Source organism: Phoxinus phoxinus (genome assembly GCF_949152265.1).
Source record: "Phoxinus phoxinus genome assembly, chromosome: 5".
NCBI lineage: Eukaryota > Metazoa > Chordata > Actinopteri > Cypriniformes > Leuciscidae > Phoxinus > Phoxinus phoxinus.
This window is the reverse complement of record NC_136880.1, coordinates 21,617,598-21,638,942: the sequence shown is the minus strand read 5'-3', so window position 1 is coordinate 21,638,942 and position 21,345 is coordinate 21,617,598. Positions and strand designations below refer to the sequence as shown.

The following is a 21,345-nucleotide window of genomic DNA, read 5'->3' as shown; positions in this document are numbered from 1 at the left end:
TTGGGTGAACTATCCCTTTAACCTGTTAGCCTGAAGCGCCACTTTTGAAAAATCCCCAGAAATTGCATAACCAAACTAAAACAGATACAGTTCATGGACCCTTTGTACTAAAAGCACAAGTATGGTCTCATTTGAAAGCTGACACCTGGCACTTTATTGGAAATGTAGAATTAAAGGATAATTCCGGTATTTAACACCTTGAGTCTATATTGTAGTTTGTTTTGGATGAACAAGAGTGGTGGACAACATTTTTTTGACAATGGTTCCTCTCTCGAGTTTTTGACTATAAAAGAATTGGCCATGGACCCATTTAACATTGGAGTCAATGTGCATGTCCGAAAATGTCATTAAAACAACCTTTAACATTAGTTTTCAAAACTGTGCAACTCACCGAGTGATTAGTGATGTTAGTTGATGTTCCAGAAACAAAAAGTGTTGCGAAATACAGTTTCTGTCGTGTTTTATTCGTCATTTTGTAAAATCCCATTGAATTCTGTTGAAGGACTGAGTGCTCAAATGACAAATAAAACACGACAGAAACTGTATTTCGCAACACTTTTTGTTTCTGGAACATCAACTAACATCACTAATCACTCGGTGAGTTGCACAGTTTTGTAAACGAACATTATTGGCTGTTTTAATGACATTTTCGGACATGCACATTGACTCCAATGTTAAATGGGTCCATGGCCAATTCTTTTATAGTCAAAAACTCGAGAGAGGAACCATTGTCAAAAAAAATTTGTCCACTCTTGTTCATCCAAAACAAACTACAATATAGACTCAAGGTGTTAAATACCGGAATTATCCTTTAATTATTGTCATAATGAAAAAAAAAATTATGAATAGCTTCAAAGTTGTGTAAGTTATTAGAAATTTATTTTATGAAACATCTTCATGAAAATTAAATTGAAGTTGGCACTGTAGCACTCTAGAAATGCACTCCAGCTAAAGACACATGTCTGACCATGTTATATTTAAAATTTGAAGGTGATGAGTCTAAAACTCTGTATTTTGTTAAATGTTTTTCAAGATCATCTCAAATGACTTTATTTTGAATTGACTCTAAAATGCAAACTTGTGTTTATTGTCATCTATTAGCATCTATTCAGTCTATTGTCTCTATTGTTTTGTGGTGCAAACGAGCCCCATTCAGTGTCAGTCTCTCCTGCTCACATTCACACATCTCCAGCCTGCTTATGGCCATAAATATGCTTTTCCTTTGTCTCCATTATAATGGCTAACGACTGGCTATTCACGCTGTTTCACCCCCTAATTTCTTTCATAGTTCTCACTTCACATTTGAAACTGTATCAAATGCCTTTCTTGAATAAAGAAACAGTTCAGTAAGCATTCCTATTTAGAAAAAATCATAAAAATAACAGCTAGATGGCAGGTGCACCTGAGCTAGCTAACGTTAGCATGTTAGCTTAGCACACCATCAATACACAACATTTATGAGATTAAAACCATGTTTGTGCTCCAAACTTACTTTATATTCCAAGTCGAGTGTTTTAAATAACCTTCAGCGAGCTTATGTGGCTTCAGATAAAAAAATCAGACAGAAAATGTATTTGATAGTATTCTGCACGATGGTAAAGTCTATCGATTAGAATTACATTATAAATATAATCTACTATTATAAAAATACCTGACATGGCTCGAAGAACACAGGTAAATCAAATATCATTGCAATCATGTTTATTGTCTTCAAAACATCTTTATCTGCATGTTACAGCGATCTCTGAAAGCTAGCTTTGTTTGTTAGTGGCGTCCTGGAAGGTCACATGGTATGGCTCTTCTTAATGCGCAGTGCATCCATATATGGAATATTCTGTGTATCTGGAGCGCCCTCATGCTGCTGTATGGATTGAAAACACAGTACATCAGAGTATCCAGCGCGCATTATGATTACATGGACGCATTTTGATATAAATTCAATAAATATTATTCCTGTCTATAGAAATCTGATGTAAACCTATGAGAATCTATCAATATTTCTCCAAATCTGCACATTTTTGAGCCAAAAGCCCTGAGGGACGTTGTTTTGTCACGCGCTGTCATGACAACAGCAGGGGAGTTTTTTTATAAATGGACGCGGCTGATGCTCATAATTCATATTAAAGGTATCGACTCATTTTTTCATTCCATAAATCCTGACACAAATTAAGACATAACTGTCACTAAGTTTCTCAGAATACAATAGTGGTCAAATACTGAAACGTGAGACTTATATCTTTTTAATGTATAGTTTGTCAAGGTAATAATATAAAATCTGATAGTAACTTTGAACTATATTAAAAAAAAACGCTTCAGTGCGTCCTCGCTCCTGTTAGAGGTTAAGTTAGAAAATAAGAAAATGCCAGTTAAGAGCAGCTTTATTAGAAATATTTTGTGAATCCGGCCCTAGGAATGTTAAAACAGCAGCTTGAGTTTCTTCCTGCTTGTACTGATTTTATACCGTTTACCTGCGATCCTCAGATGATCAAGTGAAGTCCATGGCTCCTCCTGCAGCTGTGTCCACCCCTCCTCCATCAAAGACGCCGGAGCAAGCCCCCGCTGCACCTTCAGCTGCCGACTCAAAACCTGTGGCAGAGGTCAGACCTGTTTCACCTTTGAGCAAGAGTCCCATTCCTTCAGTAGAGGAACCTCCGCTATCCCCCGCGCTCTCTCCTTCTCCTCCTCCTCCTTCTCCTTCTCCTCCTCCTCCTCCAACAAACAATCCCCAACCTTCAGAGCCTCAAATTGGTGACAGTGTGGATGCTCCAGTGCTCCCTGATGCCCCACCTACTCAACAGGAGGAGCCTGAAGACGCTTCCCCTCTTGAGGAGCCAACTTCTACTGAGGTTGCTAAAGACGAGCCAGAGGTAGCCAAGGAGAAAGAGTTTGAACCTGTGGCTGAAACAGAGGCTGTATCTATCTCTAGCCCGGCTGCTGTCGCCTGCATCCCCATGGAGCCTTCTCCCGCTGTAGCTAAAGACGGTGATGATGCTTCTGAGGACCCCACCCCTGTAACCAAGGCGACACCCGTTCCAGAACCGGTCGTTGATGAGCCAAAGGAACAGCCTTTGCTTAACGGTTTGCCTCAGGATTCTGATGAGGCTCCAGATGTGAAGCCAGAGAGCTCCACTAATCCAGTTGTTGAACAAGCAGTTCCTCAGGTCCAGCAGAGCTGCCTTATGGCTGTGAAAGCACCTGTGGAGGAAGCAGAAAAGGAAAAAGTAGAGGAGATGCTTGCCCCTGTAGCAGTCTGCCCTGTTGAGGAAACAACTATGCAAGGTGGGAAAATAAGTTGAGCAACACTTATTGGTTTCTCTCTTTTTCGAGATGAAGTTAGACTTTACTTTCTCTCTTCTTCTTCTTAGCTGCAACACTAGTGCCAAAGAAGAAAAAGAAGATCAAGGATCTGAATAACAAAGGTTTTGGAGATGTCCTAGATGCCTTCAAAGAGGTTTGTAGTAATTATAATAGTAAGACACATTTTCGCTTTTCAACAGTTAGACCTTTTGGTGTATTCTGTGACTTGTGAAGAGTACACATGTGCATTTATGAATCCTCATGACTGATTTCAGCCAGAGGAGGAAAAACCTGCTCCTGAGCCAGAGGTTGCTCCGAAAGAACCCTCCCCTGCGCCAACCCCTTCCCCACCAGTTGAAGACCCGGAAGAAACATGGGAGGAAAAGGAGGACAAGCTTGACACCGAAAATATTGAACCTGATGCATCTAAACCTGTGGAACCGAAGTATCAATATAAAGAAGGTTAGAAGTCAGATTGAGTCTAATTTAAGAACATACACATTGCTGTAATCTGTAAAATAGGATGAGTAATTTCATTTAGAGGACATTTTACTGTATGCACACTTTTTTTTTTTTTTTTTTTTGAAAAGTTTTATGCTCAATCGAATAAAACCCACACGGAGTTTGCAGATTTCCAAAAAGAAATCGAATGGAATTGGATGAATCTGTCCTTAAGTTACATGTAGTGAATCCAGTTATAAATGCTAGACCTAACCATTGTTTTAATTTATAAAATAGGAATTTTATATGCATGTATGAAGAGTTAATTTGCAAAATGGATAACTCCCTTTTTATTAATTTTCATAATCATGTTTTTTAATTTATTGTGCATTCCAAGTAATATCAATCAAACTGCAGTTGGGTTGTTGATTAATAGCTAAAAAATAAAAATCAGGTTACTTACAAAATTAAAGTTCTTGAAAGTATGTTTGTATATGTGTGTATATACAATGTGTATAGCCAAAGCAGATAACTCCCAACAGTAGTGACTAACAGCCTTGTCACTTGACCTGAATACTGCACGCTGATTTGCTAAAATGGACTTATCGGGTTGCTGCTTTATTTTTGTATTTTCATTGTCTCTCTTACAGAGCAATGGAAGCCCATCAACCCAGAAGAGAAGAAACAATATGATCGAGAGTTCCTGCTTGGCTTCCAGTTCATTAGTGCAAGCATGAACAAGCCAGAGGGGTTGCCGCACATCAGTGATGTTGTCTTGGACAAGGTGAATAATCTAACAGATTTAACCTGAGTTATGTCTTGCTGATAATTTTAACACCCTCTTGCTCATTGCTGTTTCCACAACAGGCTAATAAAACCCCCTTACGGCAATTGGATCCCAGGAGTCTGATGAACACTGGGCCTGATTTCACACCTTCATATGCTAACTTGGGTAGGCCGTCATCCGGTGGAGGAGGAGGAGGAGGAGGAGGGGGGCGTGGACCGGTCAGTTGACTTTCTTTATTCTTATGTTTCAAAAGTCAGTTATAAGTAATGTGGCTGTATGTTCAGATCCGTCTTTTATTTTTTTAAGCACTCTTCTCAATCTGCACGCCGCCCTCAGCCGGGTCGAGGCAAAGACCAAATCAATCGCAACCTCAAGATCATTACCAGTTTGTCTCTTAAAGACAATGTGGAACTCAACCAGGCTGAGAACGCTTGGACGCCTTCGGTGAAGAAGCAAGTCCGAAGCCGTGGAGCAGAAGAGGAGGAAGATGACACAGAGGCCGGAAAAACAAAGGAGTTGTTCCGCCGCGTGCGCAGTGTCCTTAACAAGCTCACGCCACAGATGTTCCAGCAACTGATGAAGCAGGTGACGGAGCTCAGCATAGACACAGAAGAGAGGCTCAAGGGAGTCATTGACCTCATCTTCGAGAAAGCCATCTCCGAACCCAACTTCTCTGTAGCTTATGCCAACATGTGCCGCTGCCTTATGGGGGTGAGTAATGTTTGCTTTAGTCTGGGCCACTGAAATTCTCTAATGGTATTGAGGAACTGAGGATCTCTTTACTGTGTTTGTCAGTAATTTAACAAGTTTCATAGATTTATAATTTCTGCAGTGGCAGATGTGGATGGACTTAAACTGGTAGTTCACTGAGAATTTTTACATTTCTTGTTGTTCCAAATAGGGCTGGAATGACTAGCTGAAAATGTCGATTTGCATGGAATACGCCGTCATGTCACTTTTTATTCATCCCTAATCACCCGTCATGTTTCACAAAAAACAGGAACCTAAAGCAGATGCTAATGGCTAGTATGGCACCGCAGTTTAATACGGTTGCGTTCATACGCCGTTTAGTTTTTCCCCGCATTTTATTACCCATCTGACATCTGAAAATTTTCTGGACTCAACTGCATTCTCGTTAAACCCATCAGCCATCATTATCATTCGTATTACTGACAGGTGCCTTTATTTTGGCACTTTATTTTGTCATGTTAGTATTTTTTTTGTAAAGCAAGTGTTTTATGAGAAAATGTTTGAATAAACCGTTGAAAGATTAATGACAAGTTACTTTTATTTTTTTAGTTTTGTAGGTTAACAGGATTAATCGACTGACAATTAATAATCAATAGATGAATAGACTAATCGATCATCAAAATAAACGTTAGTTACAGCCCTAGTTCCAAACCCATAAGACCTTTTGTTCATCTTCGAAACATAAATGACAATGTTTTTAATAAAGGTCATAGACATCTTAAAAGAAATTCATGTAAATCAAGTGGTTTAATCCAAGTCTTTTGAGACATCTTGAATATCAACACATTTAGCACATCAAATAAGGTAAACAATAATGATAATAACAATAAATCATTGGTTCTTGTGCATTAAGCAAGCACGTTTAAGCCATATTTGAGTAACTGATGACATGATTACTCTTTAAGAGAAGTTTCTGAAATGTTTCTGAGCAAGAAAAGGAAATTATTATTGAAATATCTAAGTGTATTTTGAATTCTGTTTTCCAGCTTAAAGTGCCCACTTCGGACAAACCGGGAGTCACTGTGAATTTCCGTAAACTACTGCTCAATCGCTGTCAAAAAGAGTTTGAAAAGGACAAGGATGATGACGAGATCTTTGAGCAGAAACAGAAAGAGCTGGATGCTTCCACTGAGGTGACGTCTCGCCACATTTAACTAGGTGTATCAAATAGTTCTGTTAAAATTAAAACATTTTTTTTTTTTTTCATAGGAAGAGGAGCGTCAGCGCCTGAATGAGGAGCTGGTGGATGCCAAGGACAAGGCACGTAGACGGTCGCTCGGAAACATCAAGTTCATCGGAGAGCTGTTCAAACTGAAAATGCTGACAGAGCCCATCATGCACGACTGCATTGTCAAGCTCTTGAAGAACCATGATGAGGAGAGCTTGGAGTGCCTTTGCCGGCTGCTGTCCACCATTGGCAAAGACTTAGACTTTGAGAAGGCCAAGGTACTGCACAGTTTGTACTTTTGAAAAATGCTGCGATTTGACCAATCAGAATCAAATATTCATCAGAACTCTGAGGAGTTGAGTTATGAGCTTCATAAGGTTTTAGCGGTATCACTACTCTAACCGATACTGCTTATCGATCCTATACTTTAACGGTATTATCAGTTACTTTTGTTAAATTAAGAACATAATTAACTTTGCTTTATAATCTGAAATGTGAAATATAGGGTTGGAAATCATTCTAATTTTAACTATTTCGATTCTGCTAATCAAATCCGATTCTTATCGATTCCTAATTTTGATTCCAATAAGGTAAAAAAAATATATATCTTAGATATCATTCCCATTTAGTCTTATTGCAAAATATTTAATTGTAGCTGAATATCATGAACAAATCAACAGGTTAAAGAACACTTGCGTAAGGAACGTTTGCCTAGGTTTTAAAAATATAATCGAAAAAACAACTTGCCTAACTAATATAAATTTCAAGCACAACTTGCCTAACTAATATAAATTTCAAGCATTATTAAATACAAGTAAACACTAAGTAAATCATTTTTAAGCTAAAGTTATTAATTCAAGAATAGAGTAATTGGCAATTAGACTGCTGCCTCTTTAAAGGTGCTGTATGTAACTTTTTTTACTCTAAAGCATAACAATGAAAACATGCCGAGTTCACATACTCATTTCTCTGAAAGACACTTCTATAGTCAGTTATTTGACTTATTTTTTTATTGTATTTTTACACGTTCAGTGTTGGTCTGTTTTTGTTTTGGTCTGTGTGATCTCGCCCACTGCCAGTTCACCCAATAGTATTTCGACACCCCGGGATGCCAGTTGGGGGGGAACAATGTTCTCTGATATTTTGAATTTGGACTGCAGTACCTATTTAGTCATTCTTACAGACAGCACCTTTAAGATCGAATGCGGATCTAATTATTACACATTTTCTCCCAACTACTTGCGCCCATTTGAGACAGGCAAAGACCAAAGCACAGATATTTTTGTGAGTATTCACTTAAAAACAGTCAAAATGACCAGCTTGGAGTGTATTTGGTGGTTTAGACATGCACACGATGCTTGTCTAGTTGCTGTTTGAGCGCGTACACAAATCCTTGAAGGTTGGGTTTTAGAGTAATGACGGATGAAAATCCGTCTATATAGCAATACTAAGTGCACTTTCTTAAATTAATAATGTACTATTGTGTAGCGTTTAACTTTTGACAGTCTTCACTTGTTTACTTTAGTCATTATATATTGTTGGTCTTTTGTGTGCAGCCTCGTATGGATCAGTACTTCCACCAGATGGAAAAGATCATTAAAGAAAAGAAGACCTCTTCTAGAATCCGCTTCATGCTACAGGATGTATTAGACCTCCGAAAGGTAACATCATACTTAGTTTAGCAAATCATTTTCGTTTCATGTGGCAACTTTAATTACATTAAAAACGTATTTTTGTTTTTTCTTGCGCTTTTATTTCCTCACTCTTTTAACTGTGCATATGGTCTGTCACAGAACAACTGGGTGCCCAGGAGAGGAGATCTTGGTCCCAAGACCATTGATCAGATCCACAAAGAGGCTGAGTTGGAAGAACACAGAGAGCAAATCAAAGTCCAACAACAGCTGCTTTCTAAGAAAGACTCTAGTCAGGGTCGAGGGGGTCGTAGTGGGCAGCACTCCTCTGGTGGGCAGCACTCCTCTGGGGGCCGCGGTAGCCAGACCCAGGATGAGGGCTGGAACATAGTGCCTATTTCCACTAAGAACAGACCGATTGACACCAGCCGCCTCAGTAAAATTACTAAGGTGAATCTTTGACTTTTTTTTTTTTTTTTTTCAATTTTGATAACATCAGATTAATTTAGCTGTTGAAAGTGATGTTTCTTCATGGCATCATATTTTCAGTTGTTTGATTTGATGTGTCATTTGTCCTGTCTTTTCTGTTTTTAGCCTGGTGATTTCAGTAACCAGCTGTTGGCCCCAGGAGGAAAGGGCTCATGGGGTAGCTGGGGCAAAGGGAGCAGTGGAGGCACTGGAGGCACAGGACCCAAGGCGGCTGGAGATCAAGGTGAGTTTTGCCCAGTCTTATTTAAAGGTGCCGTAGGTGATTCTCTGCTATCAGGATATGAACATATCAAAAAAAAATCTATACAATCACTCTAAGCAGTCTAAATTAATTTTTATATATGTTTGTCGTCTGTGGAAGGCGTAGGACCATAGAATGTTCGTTCAATCGTTGCGTTCGGTCCGAACGGTCCTATATCATGTGTCCCCTTGTCGGTCAATGTGTGTTTGCATACCACTGCGCAGGCTGTTCACGCAGACATAAGTCATCAGCGCGTTCACATACGCTGTGCAGACAGAGCGAGAATGGCAGGCAGCAACAACAAGCAGACTCTCATCGTGGAACTCCTGGAATGCAAGAAATATTATTACGCACCGACAAGTTTTGCTAGATAAACAAACCAAAAACTTGCTGCATCTAAATCCGTTTTTAAGAATTCGTTTTCGTTTGGTATTGTAGTAGTGTTACTCGATGTACTGTAAAGTTCTCACTGGTGAATGACATGTATTGCAGTAACGTTGTCTCTGGTCTTGGCTGTGCACGTTCATGCTTTCAGGAGGCGTGGCTTTGGACGGCGATTTGCAGGGATGGTGGGACATATGCTTTTAGTGCTATCAGGCTAAAGTTATCCTTTTCCCAGATGTCATACTGCAGAATATCAGCTCTTTATTCATATCATAAATGGGGATGTTCCGATCCACGTCATAGGTATAGATCGGACACTAGATCGGAGAGGAGAAAAAAAATATGATCTGATACCCCCATCCATCACAAACCGTGGGAAAATCTAGCTTAAACCTTGAATATTAGCATTTCCCTTGCTGCAACATCCAGTTTGCATTGCAGCCTGTCACGTGATAACAGTAGTAGCCAATTATAGTTGCTTGAGTATGAGAGTTAACTAACTTACAGAATAGCCATGTCAGCGATGTGGAAGTATTTCAGACATCCCAAGTCTCCCGGAAGTTCCGGGAGTCTCCCGCATAATGATAGCGGCTCCCTGATGCCCTCAAATTAGTTAAAATCTCCCGAAATCTAGAGCGAGTGAGCATGCGTAGTGTGCGCACGGCAGAGAGAGGGAGCGAGAGACCTTGCGTGTGCGCTAGTGTGCGTGTGCCTCATGAAGCGCGTGTAAGGAACCAACCAATCATGTCAATGTGGGCGGGCTTTTATCTCTTCCCCCACACCGAATTAATCAGAACCGTTTGTCAATGTTATGTTATTTATTTGGAATGTTATGCATATTTATTTGTCTTTCAGTGCCTTTTTGTTATTACTGTGATTTGCACATAGCTGCATTGTGAGGGATAGTTTTGTATTTATTTGTTTACAATGCTGATGTTTAAATTTTTTACTTTAAACCTGTTGGTAGCTTTAAGTGCTGAAGTACCTGTATTTTAATTTTTTGTTGTGTTTGAATAAAGGGTGGTAGTCTTTCATAAACAACTGTTATTGTGGACTAAATACTACTGAAGTATTTGTTCTCCATTTGAGTGACATATTTTTAATTGAGCAATTTAATTGAGCAAAGTGCTTCCATTATATTTTATAATTATTAGTAGTATTAGTTCAAGAATAAAATAAAAATATCGGATTGGTATCGGCAAATAGCCAAAGCTCCGGTATCGGAAGTGAAAAAGTGGTATCGGGACATCCCTAATCATAGATGGGTTGTTGGTTTTGATTGGTGCTGCATACCAAGGCAGTAGACATGAGTGATAACTAAAATCTTGTGACATTAAAATAAGAAAATATTTTCTTTTACCCCCTTTTATTAAGGTTGTGTTGGCTTATTTAAATGTTTGTTTTGGCATATTGTAAACCATTTTAAGGCCCTCTTGGAAGTTTGAGAAGCTTTGCTTTAATTACAAGCACTGCTTTACAAAGGGGCATGCGCTTCATCTAGAAACCAGAATGTCTTGGAGACTTGGTCGTCTCTTTTTACTTGAGCTAGTTGTCAACCCCACAAACCTAACTTTCGCATGGGCATCACTCATTTTCTTCAGAAAATATAAAAATCTAGTTGTCCGTTTCATTGTAAATGCAACTCTAATGCTGTCCCTTTTTTATGATGCAGACCAGGGGAGACCTGCCACTAGCACACTCAACCGCTTCTCTGCATTGCAGCAGTCTGGGCAAGCTTCATCATCCTCATCCTCACTTGAGTCTGATCGTAGAGTGCCTCAAAGGTACAGTTTTGAAGAGCATTTTTTTGTGTGTGACAAATGAGTGTTAACTTCAGTGTTGCATGGGAATCTAATATGTTTTTTTTTAATGCCCATCTCCTATGTAGAAACAGTTCTAGTAGGGACCGTAGCGACAGAGATCGCAGTGACCGTGACCGAGAACGCAATGACAGAGACAGAGATCGCTTTGACCGATTTGATAGGCGGGAAGACCGGGACCGAGGCCTAGACAGACCCCGTCAGGCCATCACCAAACGCAGCTTCAGCCGTGAAAATGAAGAGCGCAGAGGCGACAGCCGCGGACCACCGGATTCTGTACGCCGCGTCTCCAGCATGACCGAGAACCGCGACCGAGGCAGTCGTGAGCGCGATAGAAGCAAAGACGCAGGTGAGAGTCAACCAGCCTGTGAAGAACTGTCTTGAGCTGCTCCAGCAATACAAATGTTTGAGTTGGTGATTCATAAATTGATGGCCTCTTTACCTGCTTGGGTTTCCTAGTGAAGCCAATGTCAGCTCCTGCTCCACCACCTCCTGCTCCAGCCAAACCTGCCCTGAGTGAGGAAGAGCTGGACAAGAAGTCCAAAGCCATCATTGAAGAGTATCTCCACATCAATGACCTGAAGGTATGTAAATCCAGATGCACTTTATCCTAAAGTGAAAGTGTCTGTTTCTGGTCTACACTGATGGGAATGAGGAACTGAGGAGCCATTGCATACAAATCTGAAATGCGTCATCTTTAGCAAATTTTTTTTTTTTAGTTTATCAATTTAAACCTGTAAATGTATCCTGGCCTGTTTTCCTGATGTTATTCTCATTACTGTCTGTAGGAGGCAGTGCAGTGTGTACTGGAGCTGAACAGCGCCTCTCTGCTCTTCGTGTTTGTACGGAACGGTGTGGAGTCCACACTGGAGCGCAGCACCATCGCTAGAGAGCATGTTGGCCTGCTGTTTCAGAAGCTTGTTAGTGCTGCAATACTACTTCCTGAGCAGTACTACAAGGGGTAAGTTCAAACCCAGTTCATTATTCTGAACAATAAGGTTCCATGATGTCATGATGACAACAGCAAAAATCATTTTTCTTTAAACTAAAGAAAACCTGCTACATTAGAGCAGTTTAAATAAACAATTTAACAGCTAATGTTTCCAGGTCTACCAAAACTCGAAACCATTATTTTAAGATTTATATACTATTATAGAACTTTATATTTTGAATTTGTACATTTTCAGCTTTCTTTTCATTTCAGTTTCAGCTGTAGTAATTGAGCTTTTGTCTTAAGTATAAAAATGACTATAACCAAATAAAAAAATTAATCTAAATGTATAAAAATACTTATTTTGGTTTGCTTGAGGCTTCATGATTTTTACAAAAAATATTTCAATGCGACTGCACTCATGATTTGAATGTCTAATTTTCCCCATGGTAGACTTCAGGACATTCTGGAGATGGCAGATGATATGGCGATTGACATTCCTCACATTTGGCTCTACTTGGCTGAGATCATCACACCCATGTTGCAAGAGGGTGGCATCCCCATGGGTCAGCTCTTCAGGTTAGGCACTTGAATCCGATGCATGTATGCAACGACTATAAACCATTAAAGCATGTACACACCATCTGACCTTTTTAAATCATACCATCCACAGGGAAGTGTCCAAACCTCTTCTGCCTATTGGCAAAGCAGCAGTCTTGCTTGTTGACATACTTAACCTTCTCTGCAAAGGACTGGTGAGTATCATGCTGTGGCAAATGCTTTACGAATACGATTCTTGCATACAATGCAGTTTCAGAATTTATTAGATTTTTTTCTTCTTCTCTGAACTATTCTCAGAGCCACAAAAAAGCTGGAGCGATGTGGTTTGAGGCGGGACTCAGCTGGAAAGACTTTCTACTTGAAGATGAGGATGTCAATAAGTTTGTTACCGAGCAGGTACTGAAAGCTAAACATACTAAAAGTAAAAAAATGAATAATAATGGTGGTAGCTGTTGTTGTGGTCAAACATCTTTACTGCACATGTTTGCTAGAAATTTATTTTTCCTAATCTTGGTTTAATTTTTCTTGCAGTAATATTTTTATATATTGTAAATGCTTGCTTATGTACCCCCACACACCATATCTGTATGATGGATGTCTTCATGAGCCTAATGGTTACTAAAATGTCATATTTGCAGAAAATGGAGTTTACTCTGGGTGAGGAGTCTGAGAAGCCCAGTAAGAATGAACTGACTGCTGAGGAGATGGGTAAACATTTGGACAGGTTGTTACAGGAAAAAGCCAACAACCAGAGGATCTATGACTGGGTCGAGGTGAGCTTGTGTGCTTTGGCTGTGGTTCAAGGCCCTTTAATCAGACTTTAAGGTATTGCAGCGATCTGCATTATGGGTGTAAGATTATCCGCATGGGAAATGTACTGACTGGTGTTTCTCTCCTTTAAAGGCCAACCTGGATGAGCAGAAGATGAGCTCCAATCAGTTTTTGCGGGCCCTGATGACGTCTGTGTGTCAGTCTGCCATCATATGTGAGTGAATCCATCAAATGCAATCCACTTCCCTCACTTTAGTTTGACTTCAAGTACAGGCCAGTGAAATTTCAGATCTGATGTTAATTGTGTGCATAAATGAACTGTTGTAGGTGAGAACCCCTACAAGGTGGATGGGGAGCAGATTACCCAAAGGGCCAAGCTTCTGCACAAGTACCTCTCTGATGAAACGAAGGAGCTGCAGGCACTCTACGCTCTTCAGGCTCTCATGGTGCAGATGGAGCAGCCGGCCAGTGAGTGGTGTTTTTTTTCCTTTTTATTTTTCTGGGGTATTCAGCTTTAATGATTTGATTGATTTTGATTTGTTGTTATATTTACAATAGATTAACAATACAAGTAATTTATTTATTTACCCTTTTTTGGATATACACTGCTTTTCAAAAGTTAGGGGTCAGTAAGATTTATTTTAAGGCTGCTTTTACATGATCAAGAATACAATAAAACCAGTAATATTGTGAAATATAACTATTTAAAATGTTTTTTTTTTAAAATATAATATATTTTTCAAATGTGATTTTGCAAAGCTGAATTTTCAACATTAGGGTCACATGATTCTTCAGAAATCATTCTAATATGCTGAATTTGTGCTGAAGAAACAATTGCTTATTATTTTGTTTAAACTTTATTTTTAGTCTTTTTTTTTAACAGTTGTAAAGATCAGCTTTCATTTAAAATAGAAATGAATTTAAATGTATTTACAGTCACTTTTGATAAATTTAATGCAGTGGTCACCAAACTTTTCTTGATATTTACCTACATTTACTTTACCTATAGTTATTATTTTTTATGTTATTTTTTTTAGCACATTGGCCAATTCCGATACAGACGTCATAATATTTTCACACAAATTACATTTCGGGAAACGATTGCAATGCAATTTGTGTGCATGTCTGAAATAGAGATCATCCAAAATTAAACTAAATACTGCGATCGACAGGTTTGCGACCACTGATTTAATGAATTCTTGCTGAATGTCAATTTCTTTATCTTAGTGACTTTTAAAATGTTAGTGCTTTTTTCTTGCTCCTGCTGGCTTTTTAAACTCCTGTTAAGTGTAGTTGACTAGCGTTGTCTTTTCTTTTCTTTTTTTTACCCAGATTTACTGCGCATGTTTTTCGACGCGCTGTACGACGAGGACGTGATCAAAGAGGATGCTTTCTACAAATGGGAGTCCAGCAAAGACCCGGCGGAGCAGCTGGGAAAGGGTGTGGCCCTGAAGTCAGTCACTGCCTTCTTCACTTGGTTACGGGAGGCTGAGTCCGAATCTGACAACAGCTAATCCTGAACTTTGCTAGCCCAGGTAGCACTGGAGAGAAACCGCTGCCAGGGACTGAGGAGGAGGATATCTGACAACAAAGTTGAACTTGGTCCTCATGAAGCCAATCTTATCTGTTCAGGGTGGCTCTTGACAGATACAAACTACAATCATTTCTCAGTCATTTCTTTTGCTCTCTATATCTCTTGTGGCTGATGTCCACCAAAAACCATAAAATTAAAAAAAAAAAAAAAAAAAAATCTGCAGGACTGCTTAAACGTGTTAACAATTCATCGTCATTTATTTTTTATGAGAAATCTTGGGGGGAAAAGTACAAACCAACGCTGCTCTTACATGTTAATATAGATTTATATGCAACGTGGTATATGACGGACCAGACAGGATGTCATATATTGTATAGAGGGCTTGATGGCGATCATGTCCTTTAGGTTTGTAATTTCAGATCAAACACGGAGCTCTTACAGAAGTTTTTCTTTCGTGTGTGCGAGAGGAGTCATGTTTTTAAATCTGCAAAGAAAAAGGTATATGAGCTTAGTATTTGAATTCTCTAAGTGACGGATGAAATTTGCGTAGCGTTTGTATTTCGCCCTTTTTTGCTTCCTGTATCCTTTAGTAAGGGGTGGACCTGTTGAATTTCAGGATGATGGTCTTGGATGGACTTTGACCTTTTTGACCTTTGTGCTGCTGGATGAGGAGGGGGGTCCAACATGCTTCCTATTAAGCCATCCATGTCCTGCTTCCTACCCCACACTTTTGCGTCTTACCTCTCTTGAAGAACTGATGGGGTCTTTCATGGAAGCCCTACTTAAGCAAGCCTGCAGTGGAATTTTAAGAGAATCATTAAAACTTGAAGCATATAGAAAAATCAACTTGATGAAATGACAGTAATGATCCTAAAGCCTTTTCTACTTGCAAAGTGGAAATACATTTCAGGAGCGTTCTGTACATACACATGGAAATGTTTTTTTTTTGTTTTGTTTTTTTTCCAGAAATTAAAAGTTTAAAAATCCGATGTAATGCCATTTATTTTTTCCAAAAACAATGGCTTTTTCCCTGTATTTAAGATTTGTTTTCTTCCAGATGGTAAGAGGTGCTTACAATGATCCATTGATTAGTTTTATTGAAAAAAATGTGTAAATATTTTTTTGCTCTCTTTATTATTTAAGGAATTAAATGCTTTCACATCAAACTGGAAACGTTGGAGAGATGAAACATTGCAAATAATAAAAGATTATCAAGTTGCTTAGTAGAGTGTGTTTGAGGGAAGTGGAATCTGGGTGAAGTAGTGTTTGTTTGCTTTTGTTACTTTTTTTTAATGCAATGTGTGGTATTTTTGGTTTGGTTCCCATTTGGAAAAATGCAACTTTGGTGCTTTCATTCTGTAACGAGCCTTTGTGCGAGGAGGTGTGCTTAACAGAATTTGTTCAAATGAAGGTTAGAGGGCTAGAGGCATCCAGCTGCAGAACCGCAGTTTCAAACCAGCAGTCAGGGTTGAAGTGAGGGGAGGAGCTTATGCAGTTAATGTTTTCAGCGTGATCGTTCTTTTATTAACGGAGTCGTTTTCACGATTAACTGTAAGCTCTGCCCCTCACCATGTACTGTGGCTGCTGGTCTGGTGCTAGGTCTATGCTGCTAATGTTATGTGTCATTTCATGAAATTAGTGCCTTTTGAAAAGGTGCTCTTAAATTAAGATTTAAAGAAATCTATCAGACAGTTTTAGGAAACGCGCTTAAAGTAGGGCTGGTTTATTTTATTTCTATAGTAGCATTTCCCATGCTAAATTTATTTTATGATTAGCTATTTACGGTGCAAAAAATTTACTGTGCAAAAAATTAAGGCAACAAGCTAACTAAATTGTCAACTATTTACAAAACTTCTTTATAGCATAATATATAGCCAAAAATATGCATATTAGCTAATAGAGAAAGCAAAAGTTGTTTGTAGATGATTAGAATCCATACTCTGAGACAGATTTTATTAGTCACTTACAGTATTGTATATATATGTTTGTATATATATATATATATAGATATGCAGCAAATTGCATGGTAGCAACTCATTTTGGTATGTAGACATGGTTGAAACCACTTGAAGTTCAAACTGAGCATCAGAATGGTGATTTAAGTGACCTTGAATGAGGTATGGTTGTTGGTGCCATACGGGCTGATCTGAGTATTTCAGAAACTGCGGGTATACTGGGATTTTCATGTATAAGAATTTCTAGAAATTGTTGGTAAAAGAGAAAAGCTCCAGTAAGCGGCAGTTCTGTGGGTGAAAATGCCTTGGTGTTAGAGGAGAATGGCCGGACTGGTTTAATCTGGTAGGAAGGCAACAGTAACTCAAATAGCCACTCGTTACAACCAAGGTGAACACACAAGACGTCGAAACTTGAAGATGGGCTAGGGCAGCAGAAGACACTGGGTGCTGCTCCTGTCAGCTAAGAATGGAACTGAGGCTACAATTCACCAGAATTGGCCCAAAGATTGGAAAAATGTTGCCTGGTCTAACGACTCGATTTCTGCTGCAACATTTGGATGGTAGGGACACAATTTGATGTAAACGGCATGAAAGCATGGATTCATCCTGCCTTGTATCAACGGTGGTTGTGGTGTAATGGTGTGGTGGATATTTTCTTGGCAAACTTTGGGGCCCTTAGTACCAATGGAGCATTGTTTAAATCCCACACACCCAGTATTGTTGCTATACACACACACACACACAATTTTTCACACACACAACTTAAAATATTACTACAAAAAATAATATATGTATAGTATATATATAATTTTTTTTCCTTTTTTGATTAATATTTCAACTTGTGCTTAAAGACAAATTGTCAGTAGAGACAACCTGCCACAGAAGGTACAGCTCCTCTAACAAGTTATTTTAAACCACAGCCTACCCTTGAGACAAGACTCGCTTATTACACTTTTTCCATGTATCACATGCACAGCTGCAGTCGTGGCTTCTGACTGCTGCTGAATTAAAGATTTTCTCTTCCTCCAACTGTGCTAAAAGGAGCAACACATTGTGGTCGTAGCTTCTCAACCTTGAAATGTTGAGATTTGTATGCCCTTACAGCACAGCTAAATTGATGTATCATTGTCCGAGACAACAAATCCATGTACTGGTCAATAATATGCTCGATATAAAGGCAACCATTTATTCAGAATGTGGTTTAGGAAGCCATATAAGCTTATTATTAAACACCAGTGTCCATGGGTTGAATAACATGTTTTCCATTATATTATCTCAGGTGCTACTGACTGTATTATAAGTGAGAAGATAAGTTCTTAACCCAGAGAATGAATATGTATTGAAACATCGGCATGCTGTAGGTATGGCAGTCTGTTTTAACATTTATTCCTTAAAAAAGATCTTATTACTAGTAGATAATCCAATAGTGACAAGTGTTTTATTAAGTCTTCACCCAAAGCGCTTTACAATCATGTCAGGGTCTCTCCTCAACCACCACCAGTGTGAGCATCCGCTTGGATGATGCGACGGCAGCCACAGTACAATGCCAGTGCGCTCACCACACACCAGCTATAGGTGGAGAGAGAGAGAGTCATGGGATTTTTTATGACCACAGAGAGTCAGGACCTCGTTTTAACGTCTCATCCGAATAAATTTATCTATTAAAGGATTAGTTCACTCTTTTAAAATGAAAATTCTGTCATCATATACATTTTTCTACTATGGAAGTCAATGGGAACCAGACACTGTTTGGTTACTGACATTCTTCTAAATATCTTCCTTTGTGTTCAGCAGAGGAAAGAAATTCATACAGGTTTGAAACAACTTAAAGGGTTAGTTCACCCAAAAATGAAAATAATGTCATTAATGACTCACCCTCATGTCGTTCTAAGCCCGTAAGACCTCTGTTCATCTTCGGAACACAGTTTAAGATATTTTAGATTTAGTCCGAGAGCTTTCTGTCCGTCCATTGAAACTGTATATACAGTATACTGTCCATGTCCATAAAGGTAATAAAAATATCATCAAAGTAGTCCATGTGACATCAGTGGGTTAGTTAGAAGTTTTTGAAGCATCGAAAATACTTTTTGGTCCAAAAATAACACAAAATAAGACTTTATTCAGCATTGTATTCTCTCCCGGGTCTGTTGTCAATCTGCGTTCAGGACTCCGCAGTGACGCTGCTGACGTAAGACGCTGCTGACGTGTTATCTGGTGCGCCCGAGCTTCGTTTACAGTCTGAGGAAGACGCACGATATATTCAAGCTATTCTACATTGTTTGCGTGGATATAATTTTTTTAATGGTGCGTAAATGTGCATGTCGCGGATGAGACACTTTTACAGCGTGCGTTTCCCTCAGTCTATAAATGAAGCTCGGGCGCACCAGATAACACGTCATCAGCGTCTTACGCCATCAGCGTAACTGTGAAGGATTGACAACAGACCCGGGAGAGAATACAATGCTGAATAAAGTCTTATTTTGTGTTATTTTTGGACCAAAAAGTATTTTCGATGCTTCAAAAACTTCTAACTAACCCACTGATGTCACATGGACTACTTTGATGATGTTTTTATTACCTTTATGGACATGGACAGTATACCGTATATACAGTTTCAATGGACGGACAGAAAGCTCTCGGACTAAATCTAAAATATCTTAAACTGTGTTCCGAAGATGAACGGAGGTCTTACGGGCTTAGAACGACATGAGGGTGAGTCATTAATGACATTATTTTCATTTTTGCGTGAACTAACCCTTTAAGGGTGAGTATATGATGACAGAATTTTCATTTTAAAAGTGAACTAATCCTTTAAGTAACCATGGTAATTTCACATAGGAAGTAGAACTTTTTCAAATCTAAATAAAAAATTAAGATAGGAAGTTTGTAAAATGTATTTTTACACAATGTAAAAATAAATGCTAACAGTTCTACATATATTGTCAGGGTAATGTATACTCTGTTTAGTTTCATTATGTTTTGGTTTAGTGTTCACTTCTACCTTTTTGCCTTTGGTCATTAGTTTATGAGTAATCTATGAGTAATCCCGCACCTGTTTCTGTTCTGGTTAATTAACTCTCCCTGTGAATTTAAGCCTTTAGTTTGGTATGGTTTAACGTGGTTGTGATCTCCTGAGTTTCTACCTGGATTTATTATTAAAGACTGTTTATTTCTTTGAATCTCCTGCGTTGTGCGCATCATTACAGTCACACGCTTGACAGAATACCGGACCCAGATAAGGTTTTGGATTGCTGCATTTTTTTGTTTTTGTTATGGACTTGCAGGCTGTCCAACTGCTCTGCCTAGAGCAGAAGAAGCAAACACTAGAGGACCATACCAAGGACTTTTAAATCGGGCATGCTTCACACACTATCCTGATCGCTTTATTATACCAGCCTCAGCGAGCGAGTCACAAGTGAAGGCACGCTTCACTCGGGGAGATTTCGCCACGTTTGTCGAGTGGATGATGGTGAACGACGGATCGGCGTTCACCATCTGCACCACTGAGGAGGACATCATCAGCTCCAGTCTGCACCCAGAGCTGAGCTGCCTCCCACAGTCTGCACACCAGATTGTCAGCGCCAGTTGGAACAAAGTCTGAGCCAATCATTGCCCTGGAGCCCAATCCCTAGGGATTGTCTGAACAGGTGTGCGAGCCGGCTACACTATCCGTCACATTTGGTGTCCTCATGGATTTTGTGGGCATGGAGTGGAGCCACGTCCACACTCCCTTTGCTGAGGCTGACCTGTAGGTGGTCTCTGCATTATATAATGAGGAATTGGAAGAGGATTTTTCCTGTGTCTCCGCTGGCTCCGCCCAGCTCCAAATGAGTTTCCGTTGGTTCCGCCCAGCTCCAAGTCTCCACGTGTCTCCGCTGGGCCCGCCCACCTCCAAGTCTCTATGTGTCTCTGGTGGTCCCGCCAAACTCCAAGTCTCCATGTGTCTCTGGTGGTCCTACCCAACTCCAAGTCTCCATGTGTCTCTGGTGGTCCTACCCAACTCTAAGTCTCCATGTGTCTCTGGTGGTCCTACCCAACTCCAAGTCTCCATGTGTCTCTGGTGGTCCTACCCAACTCCAAGTCTTCATGTGTCTCTGGTGGTCCTACCCAACTCCAAGTCTCCATGTGTCTCTGGTGGTCCTACCCAACTCCAAGTCTTCATGTGTCTCTGGTGGTCCTACCCAACTCCAAGTCTTCATATGTCTCTGGTGGTCCTACCCAACTCCAAGTCTCCATGTGTCTCTGGTGGTCCTACCCAACTCCAAGTCTCCATGTGTCTCTGGTGGTCCTACCCAACTCCAAGTCTTCATGTGTCTCTGGTGGTCCTACCCAACTCCAAGTCTCCATGTGTCTCTGGTGGTCCTACCCAACTCCAAGTCTCCATGTGTCTCTGGTGGTCCTACCCAACTCCAAGTCTTCATATGTCTCTGGTGGTCCTACCCAACTCCAAGTCTTCATGTGTCTCTGGTGGTCCTACCCAACTCCAAGTCTTCATATGTCTCTGGTGGTCCTACCCAACTCCAAGTCTCCATGTGTCTCTGGTGGTCCTACCCAACTCCAAGTCTTCATATGTCTCTGGTGGTCC

The 21,345-nt window shown here is 39.8% G+C and overlaps 1 protein-coding gene across 4 annotated transcripts in view; it reads left to right on the top strand.

Moving 5' to 3' along the window:
- eif4g1a (eukaryotic translation initiation factor 4 gamma, 1a) overlaps positions 1-16,025 on the top strand; it is a 36,304-nt gene extending 20,279 nt beyond the window's left edge. For 3 of the 4 annotated variants that reach the window (XM_079613950.1, XM_079613949.1, XM_079613951.1), the window contains 22 exons: positions 2,482-3,279; positions 3,366-3,451; positions 3,573-3,759; positions 4,389-4,522; positions 4,606-4,743; positions 4,832-5,236; positions 6,262-6,408; positions 6,485-6,721; positions 8,000-8,104; positions 8,237-8,524; positions 8,669-8,786; positions 10,861-10,972; positions 11,077-11,357; positions 11,468-11,592; positions 11,797-11,969; positions 12,393-12,518; positions 12,613-12,694; positions 12,798-12,896; positions 13,139-13,273; positions 13,404-13,485; positions 13,599-13,739; positions 14,604-16,025. In XM_079613950.1, coding sequence (XP_079470076.1) covers positions 2,482-3,279; positions 3,366-3,451; positions 3,573-3,759; positions 4,389-4,522; positions 4,606-4,743; positions 4,832-5,236; positions 6,262-6,408; positions 6,485-6,721; positions 8,000-8,104; positions 8,237-8,524; positions 8,669-8,786; positions 10,861-10,972; positions 11,077-11,357; positions 11,468-11,592; positions 11,797-11,969; positions 12,393-12,518; positions 12,613-12,694; positions 12,798-12,896; positions 13,139-13,273; positions 13,404-13,485; positions 13,599-13,739; positions 14,604-14,785 — 4,181 coding nt within the window. In that variant the 3' untranslated portion in view covers positions 14,786-16,025. The remainder of the gene's footprint in view (positions 1-2,481; positions 3,280-3,365; positions 3,452-3,572; positions 3,760-4,388; positions 4,523-4,605; positions 4,744-4,831; positions 5,237-6,261; positions 6,409-6,484; positions 6,722-7,999; positions 8,105-8,236; positions 8,525-8,668; positions 8,787-10,860; positions 10,973-11,076; positions 11,358-11,467; positions 11,593-11,796; positions 11,970-12,392; positions 12,519-12,612; positions 12,695-12,797; positions 12,897-13,138; positions 13,274-13,403; positions 13,486-13,598; positions 13,740-14,603) is intronic. The other variant, XM_079613952.1, reaches the window with a different exon arrangement.
- Positions 16,026-21,345: the final 5,320 nt, after the last annotated feature.